Below are 17610 nucleotides of genomic sequence, written 5' to 3'. Positions count from 1 at the left end.
AACTGTTTAATAAGTACCATATATATAACATGAACGACCGTGTTGTATCAGTAGATATACAAACCCGAGCCGAAGGCGAGTGTTTTTATCTCTGATACAACACGGACACGAATGATGTATAGTACTTATCAAACGAATACAGGGACCGCGGAGCAGGGTGGCTCTCTGGGCTTTAGCCCCACCAATAATTTTTCCGTAATCAGCCTTTAATTTCGAATATTTTTTAGTTCGCTCAAATTTACAAGCAATACAAGTGCTAAAACGCTGGAAACTTTACATGGGGCAAGCATTTGACCATTAAAACAGCGTGGTTATCCATTTCAAAATATTTGACATCATAACCAAAGCATGGTTATATTGTTTAATGTTTGTATATGAGCGCCAAACATGCTGGAAACTTTACATTGGACAAGCATTTGACCATTAAAACAGCGTGGTTATCCATTTCAAAATATTTGACATCATAACCTAAGCATGGTTATATTGTTTAATGTTTGTTATGAACGCCAAACATGCTGCAAACTTTACATAGGACAAGCATTTGACCATTAAAACAGCGTGGTTATCCATTTCAAAAAAATTGACATCATATATAACCAAAGCATGGTTATATTGTTTAATGTTTCTTATGAACGCCAAACATGGTGGAAACTTTACATAGGACAAGCATTTGACCATTAAAACAACGTGGTTATCCATTTCAAAAAATTTGACATCATAACCAAAGCATGGTTATATTGTTTAATGTTTTTTATGAACGCCAAACATGCTGGACACTTTACATAGGACAAGCATTTGACCATCAAAACAGCATGGTTATCCATTTCAAAAAAATTGACATCATAACCAAAGCATGGTTATATTGTTTAATGTTTGTATATGAGCGCCACACATGGTGGAAACTTTACATAAGGACAAGCATTTGACCATTAAAACAGCGTGGTTATCCATTTCAAAAAATTTGACATCATAACCAAAGCATGGTTATATTGTTTAATGTTTGTTATGAACGCCAAACATGCTGGAAACTTTACATAAGGAAAAGCATTTGACCATTAAAACAGAACAGCGTGGTTAAATGGTTATCCATTTCAAAAAATTTCACATCATAACCAAAGCAGGGTTATATTGTTTAACGTTTTTTATGAACGCCAAACATGCTGGACACTTTACATAGGACAAGCATTTGACCATTAAAACAGCGTGGTTATCCACTCCAAAAAAATTGACATCATAACCAAAGCATGGTTATATTGTTTAATGTTTGTATATGAGCGCCACACATGGTGGAAACTTTACATAAGGACAAGCATTTGACCATTAAAACAGCGTGGTTATCCATTTCAAAAAATTTGACATCATAACCAAAGCATGGTTATATTGTTTAATGTTTGTTATGAACGCCAAACATGCTGGAAACTTTACCTAGGACAAGCATTTGACCATTAAAACCGACATCGTGGTTATTCTATTCAAAAAATTTGACATCAAAACCAAAGCATGGTTATATTGTTTAATGTTTGTTATGAACGCCAAACATGCTGGACACTTTACATAGGACAAGCATTTGACCATCAAAACAGCATGGTTATCCATTTCAAAAAAATTGACATCATAACCAAAGCATGGTTATATTGTTTAATGTTTGTATATGAGCGCCACACATGGTGGAAACTTTACATAGGACAAGCATTTGACCATTAAAACAGCGTGGTTATCCATTTCAAAAAATTTGACATCATAACCAAAGCATGGTTATATTGTTTAATGTTTGTTATGAACGCCAAACATGCTGGAAACTTTACATAGGACAAGCATTTGACCATTAAAACAGCGTGGTTGTCGATTTCAAAAAATTTGACATCATAACCAAAGCATGGTTATATTGTTTAATGTTTGTATATGAGCGCCACACATGGTGGAAACTGTACATAAGGACAAGCATTTGACTATTAAAACATCGTGGTTATTCATTTCAAAAAATTTGACATGAAAACCAAAGCATGGTTATATTGTTTAATGTTTGTTATGAACCCAAACATGCTGGAAACTTTACATAGGACAAGCATTTGACCATTAAAACAGCCTGGTTATCCATTTCAAAAAAATTGGCCATAATGTAAAATGTAGCCGAGAAATTCGAAGGTGAATTTTATGCAAATCAGGCGAAATCTTTATCCGCAGTTACAAAACTGTGGTTAGGAAAATGCAGCAAAATTTTTTGACTCATAATTCATTGACTCATAACTCATTGACTCATTAGGCTCATTTCAACATTAATCTCACCTATAACCCACTATGTTTTATTCGGTCATGGTTTCTCGTATAATCAATTCAGTAACACGGTGCCTTGACGGAAGAAGGATTGGATTCTCTGTTGATTCAGGAAGCGTCGTCTCATTTACTCTGCCCTTACAACGAATGATTCCTGTTTTATCGAGGAATAACCCAAACTAAGGCACTAATGCTGGAAGAGAGGATCGCTAATGACCAGTCATATATTGCATTTCATTTTTTAACGACGCCGCTTGTGCCGTCTTTAACCGTATAGATTCAGCTTCGTCTAACTCCGTCGCTCCTACTCCTTGCCGCTCACATCTACATACGCTTGACTAGCTCCTCTAGTCTTGTGTTTTAGATTGCGTAAAAACTTAAAACGTATGCGGTGACTCGAAAAGACGAGTTAAACTGCCGTACGAATTGCAATCGATAACCTCGCGATTGGCAATGTCAGTTCGCGATACAGTGCTGACGTCCTTACGAGGCAAACCCCGCGTAGCTACCAGTCTGCAGGATTTTAGGTACCAGGACAGAATCTCCAATCGGCTCCCTATTTGTTAGTTGCCTAATCTCGCTAACACGATGATTAACCTATTGTTTCCACACTTTTTCGTTCTTAATCCAATACAGGACGGTCATCGAGTCAACCCAATAGGTGATTGTTACTTCGTATGGCAACGATTCGTTGTTGATCACTTTGTTCACTAGTCGAGCAAGAATTACTGCACCAAGTAATTCTAGACGAGGAATTGTCTGTTTCTTTAATACCGCTATACCCTCGATTTTGAAGCAACTAGTCTCACTTGTACCTGTCCATCGTCATACACTTATCTCATGTACACTACTAAAGGTATGCAACGTGTGAAATAGAGAAGAAGGACGCACGTGTGAAATAGAGTAACATCTCGGAATTCTAACATGACTCTATGATGACAGTGCGTTCACAATCAAGTTCCATTCCTCGAGCATTTTATTTTGAAGCGGCTCGTCCCAATCTTTCTTGTCTTGACATATTTTGACAACTTGAAATAAGTGTTTCAACTTTTTTGCCGTCAGTCTTAGCAAGGATCGTTTAGTCAGTAGTCACAGGCAGGGCATTAGCAAGTTCAATGAAATCGGATGAATGAATGAAAAAACAGCTCGTCGGACGCACAGTTCCAGCCTAGTCCAAGCAATTTCACGAATTTATCAGCATTCGAACTATTACCGGGTCCTACTACAGATTTGGTATAAGTCTCATCTTCTTCTTGAATCGTTCCGGGTATGGCTTGATTTTTATTAGCTTCACGATTAATCTCCGACTCTGCTTCGTCAATATTTCTCATTAATGCTTCTGAATTCGATTGCCACTTTCTCAGGGTAAAGCCTCCAGCCGCCATTACTTTCTTGATTGTTTGATACACGTCAAATGCCCTATCGTTGCTTTCGGCCCCAGAAATTAAATCGTCTACGTAAAGGGACTTTTCGATGAGTTTTACAATGTCTGGATAAATGCTCTTGTAAGTACTCAAGTGCTGACGGATAGTTGAATTCAGAATCGCAGGTGATGGACGCAATCCAAACACCAATCTCGTAAATCTGAGATGAAGGATTTTACTGTTCAAATTGGGTGGTTCTTCATTCTTCAAACCAAATGAACCGCAGCATATCTCGATCAATCTAATTGACACTAATCATAAGAAATGCCTTTTCGATATCTGCTACTAAGGCGACGGGATGACTTCGAAATTTTACCAATACATCAACCAGCTTTGGTATGAGGTTAGGTCCAGGATGTAATTAACAATAATTAATTGATGGTTCTTCGGCAACAGGGGACGCGGACCCATCGTACACCACCCTGAGCTTTGTGGTTTCCTTGTCCTTACGAACAACACCATGGTGAGGCATATAATGAACCCCTTGCAACTGTACCGCTTCTTGCCGAGGAACCATCTCGATTATGCCAGCTGAATTTTAGTTGATCTTTGATGATCTGGTCGTACTCTGTCAATAGCTCGGGCTCTTGTAACAATCTTCGTTGTAGCGATTTTAGACGATTGTAGCTGAGATGGTGGTGATTTTCCCAAGGAAATTATATTACACAATCTGCAATTTAGACTGTCTTTATCCCTTGCTTACAGTGTCTCAAAGCCCGAAATCCGCCATTTTTTCGGTTTCAACTGGAATTTTAATATAGCTCTTTGTTCAATGTCCCCCCTTGACCCCCGACTTCTTCCGCTGAAGGATCGCGGACTCTGGTTACGACAATTATGTAGAAGGTAAGAATGACAATATATTCACATTTTTTGCCGACAGATCATGTCATCAGCCACGGCACGAGGTAAATAAAAAACGTTTTAAACAAATAAAAGTGGACAATCTAGAATTCTTGTTTGATATCGATCGATTTGATAAATTAATTATCGGATTTACACGCACACGCTTAAACGACATATAATATTAATAAATATGGAAACATGCAGGATCGATGACCATTACATAATACTATGTAGAAATTTGATTTGATAATTTTATTCGGCGAGTGTGCGGGTTTCAGTGCTTGAGTGGTAATTCTAAGGTATAGATAGGTCTATGAAAAGGTTGTCAATCATACTATCAGTATCAAATAAACTCTTAATTTATCATTTGTAAACAGAAATTATCGATTGGTAAATAAGATTATATTATTATTAGCCGGTGATTGATAATGTCGTAATTGTAGCGCTTTTTAGCGTTTGCTTTGTGCTTTTCGGACAAAACACAGTCTTGCCTGACGTCTACAATATTTTGTACACCCAATAGATCAGTTTCAGGATATTTTGGAAGGTTTCGCCTGACTATATACATACAAAAACACTATGAGCGTTGCTATGGAAACTATGTCGTTTATTAGGCGTACTGCACTTTTTTGTCGAATTTCGTATTCAAAACAGCAGTCTTTTTTTTTCTTTTGACACGAGAAAATAAAATCCATATCTTCGAGCGAACCGTGTAATGTTCTGTTTATTACATGGACTAAATTCAGAGTGACAAGAATACACACAAGATAACAAGTAAATAAGCCGCGAAAGACCATTATAAAACTAATGATTTTTAAATTATAGCCTAAATAAATATTACTTATCTGGAAGTTGTCGCGGTTAAATGTAGCGGCGTATGAGTTCTAAGATTGTTTTAGTTCTCAGTAAGATACCCTCATGCATACTTATTGATGCTGACGACGCTACTTAGTTCGAATAAAATATCGTTGAATATTTAATATTCAAGTTATTGCATCATATCATAGCAACTGCACTGTAGCTATCATAGTTAGCATCATGAGCATCATGAGCATCACAAGAAGCCATCAACCAATCGCAACAGAATATAAACTTTTGGAAAATCCCTTAAAGCAATTATTTTATCAAAAAGACCTCGGGATTATTGTCACGAAAGATCTTAAGTGGAAGAAACAGATTGAACAAATGACACTAAAAGCAAACTCGATGCTCGGTTTTATTCGGCGAACAGCGTCGGTGACGCATGACACTCGTGTACGAAAGGTCTTGTACCTCTCGCTAGTTCGCAGCAAGCTAGGTTATGCCAGTCAGGTGTGGGCACCACAAACTGTATCCAACATACTGACAATAGAACGAGTCCAACGCCGAGCGACGAAATTTATTCTATCCCTCCACTACAGAACCATCACTACATACAAGGAACGATTACGTGCTATTGGCATTCTTCCTCTCTGCTACTGGCACGAATATTTGGACTTGGTTCACCTATTCAGATGTATTATAAGCAAAGATGTCAACGTACGTATAAAAAAGATTGTCCGAAACACAAGAAAAGCTGACTCTAACAATAGCGGCGTTCTTCTCAGCATATCCAGATGCAAAACGGTTAGCTACAAGAATACTTTTTACGTGAGAGCACCGAGCGTTTGGAACATTTTCCCAAGTGATATTCGTGACACTTCAAGATCATTAGCATACTTCAAAAACTCTTCAATGAAGTATTACTTGAATCTTCTAGAATATGTTTACGATCCGGACAATCCAAAAACATTCAAATCAGTGTGCGTTAAGTGCCACACAACTCGGCCTCTTCTAAGTCTGTCAGAGAGGTCATGCTGTTGATAATCAATGCAAGAATTTCGTTTTAAGCTCGTTCGTAATGTTAAATATTTCAGTTATTCTTGTTTTACAATTGTGACTTTGTACATGGGACCCCGTTATTGGAGATTACCTCTGTGGTCAGTCCCTGCTAGTGTTGTGTGTAAATGTGTCTGTACTAAATTTGTCCGTTATGTTTGGCGAATCTTGTAAAATAAAATAAAATAAAAATAAATATGCTGCGAGAGTTAAGAAAAGCGCGCGAAACACGAGCCGAAGGCGAGTTGAACACATAACATGTACTAACACTCCAGTACCAACGATTTGTGGAAATATTATGTAGATGACACCACCATGTCACAAGTAAAATCCAAGAATCTGTAGAGGAAGAAGCCAGCCAAAATAACTTTCAGCTTAACGAAACCAAATGTAAAGAACTTCGCAAAGAGCAACACTGAATTCCCGTCGGTCCTGGTCAGTAACAAATCAATTGATGTTGTATCAAGTGTTAAACTGCTGGGCCACAAAGACCTCCTATAATATTCTATACCGCTTGCATTATTATCGAGTACGTTAGCCCGATTTTTCACGATACCCTCTCTTATTACCTCTCTGATGATCTAGAAAGGTTGAAGAAATGAGCACTGAGAATTATTTCCCCCTTTACCACCTATACCGAGGCATTGGAAATCTGTGGCTTATCTTCATTGCAGGATAGCAGAAAGCATCTAACAACTAAACTGTTTCACGAAATCTGCTGGACCCCAACCATAAATTACATTATCTTCTCCCTGATCGTCATGCATGAAACTGCTGTAAACATCAGAAATAAAGTTTAGGGTTCCAATTTGTAAAACAAATAGACTGAAGAATAGCTTCATTATTATATAGTAATTCAAATAATCCGGCAGACCATTTTAGCTCATGCTATTTTAGAATTTTAATAATTACACCACTACTGTTTTGTAAAATTTTTAAATAATTCAGCTTCTGGCTGTAATTTTTAAATTTATTAAATCTATCTATTTATCTAAGTATCTTAAAGAATTTTTCAATACCTTTAACTTGGCGCAATTAATTTATCAACCCACTAGAGTAACGGCCAATTCATGTACTTTGCTGGATGTGATTTTAACCACCTCGCAAGATTTAGTCATTCAGAGTGATATACGTTATATGCACTTCCATTAGCGACCACTTTCCTGTAATAGTATATAACCTTGAATTTCAAGAAGCCAAGACCGCAGAGTATAACTTTTAATTAAAACCCGAAACTATAAATATTAGAATCCTGTGGACTTTTATAGAGAGGTTTCAATTATGATTTCGTGACTATTTTAAAATAAGGTTGATGACGTAAATGAGAAGGTCGATGTTTTCAATACTTTCGTTGGGGAAGTGGTTGAACGCCATGCTCCGATCAGCGAAATGAAGTTAAAGTACAAAAGAAATCCTTGGATTACACCAGCCATAAAAGAGGCAATGAAAACCTGTGATAAACTGCTGAAAAAAGCCGGGAATAACAAACTTGATTGCGATTGGATTTCTGCTCAAGTCAAGAGAAGAGAAGTGAAGTGAAAACACGCTGAAAGCGGCTGAATTTGATTTGGTCCATAGCAAGATTAAACAATGAAAAGGCAAATCTGGTCATGGATATGGAAAGTTATCTGCAATTGTACTCCTACAGCACGTTCAACATCAAATACCTCATACCTTACTAAAAATGATCAAGTGGTAGCTGATGAATTTATTGAATATTTCACCTCTGTAGGTCAAAGAACGATAAACTTCGTATCTAGGCTGGTTGCTGAATTTAACTTACTTACGCAATCTTATACTGTCCCTTCGTTATAAGCGCTTGGCTCAGAATATTTTGATTTTAAACCCGTGACCAGTGTGACTATTACACCATCGATCAACTTCAAAAAGTGTTTTTGAAAGTGTAATTTGAATTTTGACCTGACAGATATCACTACACATGCACTATAAAACTTTCAGCCGTCGACTGCAAATCACATCGGCAGAATAAAATAACATTTGAGGTTTTTTCTTTGTGTATGAAGATTTTGTACTGTTTTAATCGTTTGAAGCTTCAATTTTAAACCATCATTTAATTGCAGCTATGGCATATATTAAATGCAAAAATTGAACGGCCAATGCATGGGAATGTTTACACTATAGCTTTATGATTATTTTTGTACCGAATGATGAACATTATATAAGCTATAATATACCTACATAATAAAATTAAATATATAGACTGATTTGAGTTTTGAGTCATTTCATAATATAAGTTTAGGTCCGGTTAGCTTAGGAAATTGGGTATTTGGTTTGAAATAGCGAGGGATTTTGCATGCATGTATTTCTATAGTTTCTATGGTTGATGGTTGGACAAATTATACGAAAGTCCAAATATGGTGTTTGAATTTATTCCATTCATTTTTTCCATTCCCAGATATATATGTTCGCGTTTCTTCTCAACATTAATATCATAGTTTGTCCAGAGTCTTTCAATTTCTTAAGATTTCACACCATCTTTAGAAGTTGTTTGAATGGCATTTCAAAGATGAAAGATCTAAATTATTGCCGTACTATCAATTATCATTTTTGTTACTTCATTCGATGTAGGTAAATTCTTGAGGTTTAAAGGGTCTTGATTTCAAATGGGATTATACCCACTTCAAAAATTATAATTGATTTCCCTCACCTATATATTCCTAGCGGTATACACATTAACCACGCTTGCTCTTGTCAGCTACCTCTGTAACTCAATGGCAAGAGCATTGCACCGGCATCGCAAAAGCGTAGGTTCAGTTCCTGCCGGAGGACCGATAGTTGACTCATTATTCCGTTCAAATTCCACTCGAAATTAAGACCCTTATTAACGTGCCTATATACCATAAAAGGTTTTCTATAGAATCAAGATAAGGGCTCAGAGGTCGCCACGTCATCAAATTTTATCAGAAATTCGTTTTTGTTCTAAAAATTAACGAGTTTCCTTAGCAGCTTATGATGAGGAATTATTATAAATAAAATCACAATTAGTCTTAAAAGAACAACTATGGCAACTTAAAGAATATTTTTTCCAATAATATACAATAATTTTAACTGGTCAACCCTACCTTACCATCTACTTTATATGGCCTAATACTAGGCTTTTCACCATGAATTTCAGCCAACATCACGATGACACACCCCCCCCCCCTTGTACATGTTGTCGTCTCTTGCTTATCGGCGCTACTCTGTCTCGTAAAGCCTAAGGCTTGTGGCCATCCAGCGTGCCCATGTAAAGTGACCCTGCTTTCGTCATGTGAACACCACCTTATTGTCTCTAACCCACAGTCGTAGGCCCTGGGAGTTATTAAGGTTGCGCTTTTTTTATACACCCTGTGTATGGTTGCGCCATTGGAAGTGTTTATCCTGATTAAAAACTTACTCTACTGCTATTTTTATGAGAAAAAAGTCAAAAAACCCTTGCAATAAGCCTGCATTGTTATGTGGCAAGTTCATATCAATAGATCTAACAAAAAAAGTGTCCATTGAACATTTTTATACATGCCATGTCAATGGTCGGCACAAGATCATACACAACAAATGCACAAATGCGAAACGCCTGTATATATTGGTCAGCAGAGAGCAGTAAAGATTTTTAGTTAATTTCAAGATTTTAATAATGTGGATTCGTTACCAAGCTTTAAATCAAATTTTTAAAAAATTAGGCGAAACATAGCAATACAGTTACTGTGCTCCGCTGACCAATATATCCCGAGGTTTCGCAATTTTGTGCATATATGTTGTCTATGATCCAGTACCGACCCATATCAATTGAACCCACTAGCACCATGCATTAAAAATACTTCGTTTGGCGATCAAATATGCAAATGGACATTTGATATGCCCAGTGGATCAGATGGACAACGGATTTATTCCAATCGTCATTTGCAGAGTTATTGCAATGCTAGTATTTAACTTCAGATTTGAGGGCATCAGACGGGAGATATACACAAGGGGGGGGGGCAGGAAGAGGCCGCTTTTTGGTAACGCACCCCATTAAAAGAGGCCCTGGCATCAGACACCTCTAAATAGCTCTGAATTTTAGTGCATTGTGGGCTCAGAATCCTAGTTATGAAGCTGTATTATATTATTCATTTTATTTTTGCATTATTCTAGGTAATGTGAACAGAGAAGACCCAACACCTGTACGCGATACGCACGATGACATGATGGTAAGTGATTGTATTATTTATGTACTAACGATAACATTTCGGTGTTTATAACAGGTCTAATTATACGTCTAATCTCTCACATTCCAAAAATAATGTCAATAAAATTCGCAACACAGTCCCCACAACTCAAGAGGCGATTTACGAGTCTCACTTTTTTTTTACTTCGTAGGCATAAATCAAATGTTATATTCAAAATCAGGTTGAAAGTTTTGATCACGAGTCACAGATATTCCTCACTCGGCATTTTCTTATTTTTAGTCCGTTGTTTAGTTTAACCCAACACAATTATTAAGTATTTTGATTGAAAATATAGAAAAAAATCTAGCGAATGAAGGAGAAAGTTCGAAAAACATTCAAATGTGATTCAACGAAAGATATAAAATAAAAAGATCATTTTGCAAAAATATTCCATTACATCAGCTACACGGAAGTATTCACGACCATTAAATGAAGTCGCAATTATAGTATAATCGAGACAAATGTCTTGTTAGAATTTTACAACAACACCAGGATGACGTTTCCATACACTGGTAGTGTTCGTTTATTTAATATCTATTCTACAGGCACTGAAGAGCAGCACGACAAGGAAAGAGCAAGTAAGAAAGGTTTGCCGGAAATCAAACATGACCAAAATATTTGGAAATGTGTCCGAAATAAAAATGAGAAGAAAGAATCTTCTTTATCATCACTTGATCGTCGATGAATCTCACAGAGTTATTTATTGCTACATACCGAAGGTTGCCTGTACACAATTGAAGAGAATATTTATTGTGTTGAATAATGAAAGTGCGAGTGTTACACAGTTGGATCACCAAGAAACACACTCTCGTCAAAATCTGGTGTTTTTAAGTGACAAAAAATATAGCGAAGAGCAACGTCAGCAAATGTTAACGAATTTTTACAAGTTTATGATTGTTCGAGATCCCTTGGAACGGCTTTTGTCTGCTTGGAAAGAAAAATTAAAAGGACAAATAGTTGCAAGCCTATGGCTGGAAGCAATTGCCAGACATGTGAGAGTATATCGAAATTATCCCGCAAATGAAATTTCCCTTGTACAAAATGTAACTTTCCATGAATATATAGGTTACCTCACTGACGAAATGCCACTTGATTTAAACGAACATTTTATGCGATTCAACGTTCTGTGCAGTCCGTGCGATGTTCACTACGATTTCATTAGTTTGATTGATAATCTTCAAAGGGACTTGAATTACTTAGCAAAACAAATCAATCTAAATAGAGAAACGCATTTTATTCAACAAAAATCGAGCATACCGCAGATGACAACAAAAAAATCGACAGCAAGTTATTTTAAAAGCCTTCCAAAAATTATTTTCCATAAACTTATTAATCTGTACAAACTGGATCATGAATTGTTTGGTTTTTCGTTACCGACGTACGAAACATTGGATGAACGGATTTGATCAAGATAACGGAGTAGAATCAAAAGAAATTCCTAGAAATAGGATGACACGTGATATTTTAAAGCTGTGGCAATAGGCAAAGAGCTACAAATATTTAAGCGTTACCCGCACTAACTTATAATAAGATTACCAATGTAAGGGCAGTAGGGCACTGGCCTCCTAATAGTCGACAATGCACCCTAATCATGTTTTTATTTATCTTTCATCATATACATTATTCAATAATGTATGAATGTGGCCGGTTACATGTTGCTTGATAAAGGCACGTTTTAACCACTGAGCTCTACATATTGTAACGTTATCTACATAGGTGCCCTGTGTAACTCGTGCCCCGTGCATGATGGGTAATGTAGTTAGGTATAAATATTAGCTTGTTGTAAATAATCTCTCTCACTTCTTCTGTATTAAATTGTACTCAATACACGAGTTTGGATACGATAATATGACATGGTGTCAGGTGTGGGATACTTTAGCTTCTCAAAGAACAGAGACATCAAAAAGCTAAAGTATAAACGCTGATAAAGCGAATAATCTCTAGAAGGAATCGAGTCCTGAAGTGCATTAATTATGGCGACGCGAAGGCAGCAAGAACGACAAGAAAATGAAAGCCCAACAGGTCCATCAACTCAGCAGATTTTTACATCTAATGTACCGCTCCCACAGCCAATAAGTCTAGAGACTTACAAATAGGTGGAAAAACAATAGAAAGAATAACGTCGTATAAGCTATTGGGTGTTTATCTAAGCAGTGACTTCACGTGGAATTTACACTGTGATTATATCATCAAGAAAGCTAATTCTTCGTGTATTGCGGAAAGCAAGAGTTGGATGTCAAGAACTAGTAATGGTATATTGCAGCCTAATTAGACCTATTTTAGAGTATGCTGCCCCTGTGTGGTCTGCTATCCCGGAGTACTTAAGTGCAAAAATAGAACAGGTTCAAAAAAGAGCTTTGAAAATAATTGCCCCTGGCTTACCCTATGAGGAGTCATTGTGCAAAGCTAGTCTCCGCACATTGTCAGAAAGACGAGAAGATATTTGCAAGAAGTTCGTCAGAGATAATAGAGAGGTTTAGCAAACACGACGCGACGTCTAAGACGCCGTGAAAATGGTGTGGCAGATGAGATTTTACTTCCGGTCAAATCTAGGACGGCAGTCGTGTCGCGTTTAGGCCGTGAAAGCAGCTGCATGTTTTGACGTCCTGTCTAGGACGGCAGTTTGATATATACTTTTCTCGTCAAAAAAGGTAAGCCAATTTTTTTTAAAACAGATATTATGAGACAAATACTTTATAAGAAATGTTCCAATCAGATTTCTGGTGTGACTGACCTTTTAAAAGGTCAAATTTAGCATAAACAGGAAGTGCATAGTTAATAAGCGTGAGCGGGTTTTCCCCAGTTATAAAAACATAAACAGGTGCCTGAAATTAAAGTTAAACGTGCCATATCCTTTCAAAACTCCTAATAAACTATAGCATTTACTTAAAGCTCTTTCGCATTTGATCCTCGTATAAGATATATAGTCTTGTGCAAAAAAACGAAACGGATTCGGCAAAACAGAGAAGTAAAACTGTTTTTTGTGTAAAAGCTATACTTCGCCTTCAGAATATTCTTCGGTTTACTTCGGTAGTTTACATATTTTTCCACACAAAAATACACATATTTTTCTAATAATCTATATTTAAATATTTACCTTTGAATACTAGCCCAAAGAGAGGTAATTTAACAATTTCTAAACTAAATTTGGTGGCAGAAAAGACAAAGAAAAAAAGGCCCAGCAACAATAAATTGTGCTCATCCTCCATCTTTTATAATACTATATATATGTGATATCACATTACAGGTAAAAAAATAAGAAAAAGATGGATGCCGCTGAGGATCTTAATGAAAAACTACAAAAGAAGTATACTTATTCTGTTTTATATACTGTAACTTAATGATATAATATAAATTTTACAGCTCTGTTTGACAAATATACAGTAATATACATTTACATCATAATATTGCCAGGCCAGCTATGGTATGGAATCAGGATATGGACAAAATCATGTTGCAGGAGATGGCAGTAGAAGGAGTACTGCACCACAAGTCCAAATCTACAAGCAGAGGTATATCCTGGCAGCGGGTTGTCGATAAAGTGAATGATCTGCCAAACTTTGAGGTCAATGTTAAGTCTGTACGAGATAGATTTAAACTGCTCACAAAGAAGCATAAAGCTAAAATGGAAAAACAATAGCGGACAACTGGTGGAGGAAGTGTTGACCGAAGTGAGTTAAAGGTCTTGTTGGAAGAGCTCATTGAAATCGAGGATGACACAAACCAGAGGGCAGAAGAAGAATGTAGGGAAAAAAAGAATAATGAGAATGAAGACCGAGAAAAAGCATTGGAGATGAGGAAGAGAGCATTGAAGACTTTGGGAGAGACAAGAGAACGACTGGGGCAGACATCCAGTGAAGAAAAAAGACGGCGATCAGCAAAGAAGTCGATGCAGTTTCTAGAGGAAGCTATCGAAAAGAAGCAAAAAATGCAAGAGGAAGAAAAAAAAGCAAGAGAAGAGGATCGCCAAGCTCAACAAGAAGTGCAAACAACATTTTTTAAGCAATTGGAGGCATGCTTTCAACAACAAACTGCACAGCATAAAGCTACAGAACAACATTTATTACAGAGCCTGACCATGCAGCAACAACAGCAACAGCAACAAATTCATCAATTTGCAGCAATGCAAAGTAACATGTTGACATTGATGGAACAGCAGAGGCAACAATCTGAAATGATAATAGAAATGCTCAGAAATACAAACAAATAATTTATTCAGGCAATATTATTTTTATTTTTTTTTCAGCAAAAAATTTGAATAACTGAATTTTGATTAATGTTTGATATTCAATTACATGTTATACATTCAAATGTTTTAAACATCATTAACGTTCTAACGGATCCTAAGGCTCACACCAGTACGATAGCACACCAGCACTTACACTATATTTTTGCCCGCTGCCGATCGGTAGGGATGGAGACGGTATCCGAGCGAAACGATCGGGCTAGGGGTGAAACGGTGTTTCTTTTGAGTTTGCTGTTTTCGGCGCAGATAATAACTCAACGAACCATGCTATTTTAACGGTACCTCCTCCATCCCGTGATCAACTGTCACACGTGAGTCACTGAAGTGAAACCGTGAAATAAACAATACGAACATCAAAGTACACACACACAAAAAAAATACCTGTAAATGTGGCGATCATTAATGAATTTACCTTTACCCCAAACACCAATTCCACGACCAAAACGGGTGTGAAAAGAACAGTGCTTAATCCTGCAAAACAAACTAACAAAAAAAAAACCCCAGCGAGATTAATAAGACGCTTCTCCCGTAGAGTTCACAACATCGCGTGAAGTCGTTAGGGAAACGGGAGGGATGGGTCACGCAAGCAACTAACAACTCGATCAGGCAAACTGGGCTCATATTTATACTCACCGGAGGGGGCAAGTAGCCGACCGGACAAGCGTCCTAAGACCCGAGACACTACGATACGAAGACCCGTATAACATTAACTTCCTTTGTTATTTAATAATAAATACATTTAACGTTCTAACGGATCCTAAGGCTCACACCAGTACGATAGCACACCAGCACTTACACTATATTTTTGCCCGCTGCCGATCGGTAGGGATGGAGACGGTATCCGAGCGAAACGATCGGGCTAGGGGTGAAACGGTGTTTCTTTTGAGTTTGCTGTTTTCGGCGCAGATAATAACTCAACGAACCATGCTATTTTAACGGTACCTCCTTCAAGTATGTCTCCAAGCCAGATGAAGGGTTGGAGTTAGGTTACCGTTAACCTTCTCCACCAGTCTCCAACCCTACAGCAGCGGGGCAACGTTGAAAAATGACTGCGGCGATGTGCGAACGCAGCGAAGGTAAGCTTGGTTAGTCCAACGTCCAAGAGCTTGAATTAGATGATCCGGGATCCCAGCCGCAGCGGCGGAAGTAGCAGCCCCAATGCGAAAACTGTGAGATGAGTAGTTCCCCATTACGCCGGCCCGCCTCAAAATTTTGCGAAGGAAAGAAATTGACTTGTTGAGCAGTTAAGGGGAAGCCATCCGACCACAGGAATAAAGGACCAGGGCCGCTGCCACGCATATCGAGGTAAGCCTGAAGCGCCAAGACAGGGCAGAGATGATTGTGTGAAGACCCGATGTACAGGACCTGTTCGACGCCAAGAGGATCAGTCTTACAACATTTGATTCGAAGACGAATGCCCACTGACGAACCAGAAGAGAAGTGTACATCAGCGAGTGCCAAATGACGGGACGAAGCGAAAGGGACAACCGAAGTGAATTCGCTGACACGCAGAAAACCAAAAAATGACAGAGAGCACGCAGACCAAAACATAACTGCATCGTAGCCGCCAAGATCACCAACCGTCGACGAATGAATAACATCCAATAGATCGCGGGTTATGGGGCAGCGTAACGAGTAAAACGCCAGACCGAGAACGACGGATGCCCTGAAGCAGACGACGAAGCCTTGGTTTCTCTTTCGTGGGATCCGGGAAGCCAAGGTCAATATGATAGGAACGGACAGCAGCTAGGTAAACATTAAAGGAAAAACTCCGTATTGAGCCGAATAGGGTGGGTTGGTGAACGAAAAGCGCAAAGCAAATTAATCATACGCCGGAGGAACGTGCGACCGGGCGGAACAACTTTCGTAACGTGGTGAAGCGAGCCGATAAGGGATTCTAACTCTCGACGAGTGCACCAAGACTTACGATTCCATTTTTGGAGACGCTCTACGATGACCACAATTTTAGCGGATGGCAACCGAGCAGACTGGGTGAGAGAATTTAGTTCCACACCTAAAAAGACTAACGTAGTAGTAGGACCCTCGCACTTTGACGGATGGAGAGGCAAACCCAAACGGAGGAATAAGGACCTGGCGATGGCTACATTACTAGCGCACTCGGTGGAGTTGCCGGGGCCAAGGGTCAGGAAATCGACGAGGTAATGAAGGAGAAAACGAACGCGATAATTAGCTTTAAGAATCCATTCCACCATTTCGGCGACGGAGTTGAAGATAAATGGGGCGGAACGTAGACCAAACGGAAGAGCCAAATCGACGAAATATGACTCACGCCACCACATGCCAAATAAGAAACGATCGTCAGGTCTGAGAGCGATGTTACGGTACGCACATTCTACGTCAAATTTGGCCCTAAGAGCACCCGGACCAAGCTGTACAAACGAGCAATGGCATGATCGACAGAGATGTAAGTCAACGAGAAAGGATCCTTGGGGATGCCGTCATTAACGCTATGGCCTTCGGGTGACGAAAAATCCAGAATGAGACGCCATTTACCAGGCTGGCCTTTCTTTGGAATGACCTCAAACGGGCTGTACTGTAGATTAGGAAACGGTGGCGATGCAAAAGGACCCACGATACGACCATGCGAAATTTCATTTGCCAAATATTTGTCGATAACATCGGGATGTTGCAAGGCCGATTTCATGTTTCGGTGCGATGATCGTAAAGAGACTAGCGAAGAATCAAAACCCGACGGAAAGCCGTGAGCTATACCATCCAACACGTAGCGAACCATAGCTTG

General features: G+C 38.4%; 1 protein-coding gene across 2 annotated transcripts; it reads left to right on the top strand.

Annotated features, from left to right (window-relative positions):
- The first annotated feature begins 4525 nt into the window (after positions 1-4525).
- On the top strand, positions 4526-12190 carry LOC114530081 (carbohydrate sulfotransferase 14-like). Of its 2 annotated transcripts, XM_028551667.1 has the most exons (3): positions 4542-4603; positions 10530-10585; positions 11149-12190. In XM_028551667.1, exons 1-3 carry the CDS (start codon positions 4582-4584, stop codon positions 12007-12009), a joined length of 939 nt encoding a protein of 312 aa, XP_028407468.1. In that variant the 5' UTR covers positions 4542-4581; the 3' UTR covers positions 12010-12190. The 2 variants fall into 2 exon arrangements, with proteins under 2 accessions (XP_028407469.1, XP_028407468.1); XM_028551668.1 differs by lacking the exon at positions 4542-4603 and adding an exon at positions 4526-4541 and having other exon boundaries at positions 10530-12190.
- Positions 12191-17610: the final 5420 nt, after the last annotated feature.

Source organism: Dendronephthya gigantea, unplaced genomic scaffold (genome assembly GCF_004324835.1).
Source record: "Dendronephthya gigantea isolate DGI-Jeju-01 unplaced genomic scaffold, DenGig_1.0 000059F, whole genome shotgun sequence".
Taxonomy (NCBI): Eukaryota; Metazoa; Cnidaria; class Anthozoa; order Malacalcyonacea; family Nephtheidae; genus Dendronephthya; species Dendronephthya gigantea.
Note: the sequence above shows the minus strand (reverse complement) of the source record. Positions and strands in the feature narration are given on the sequence as shown.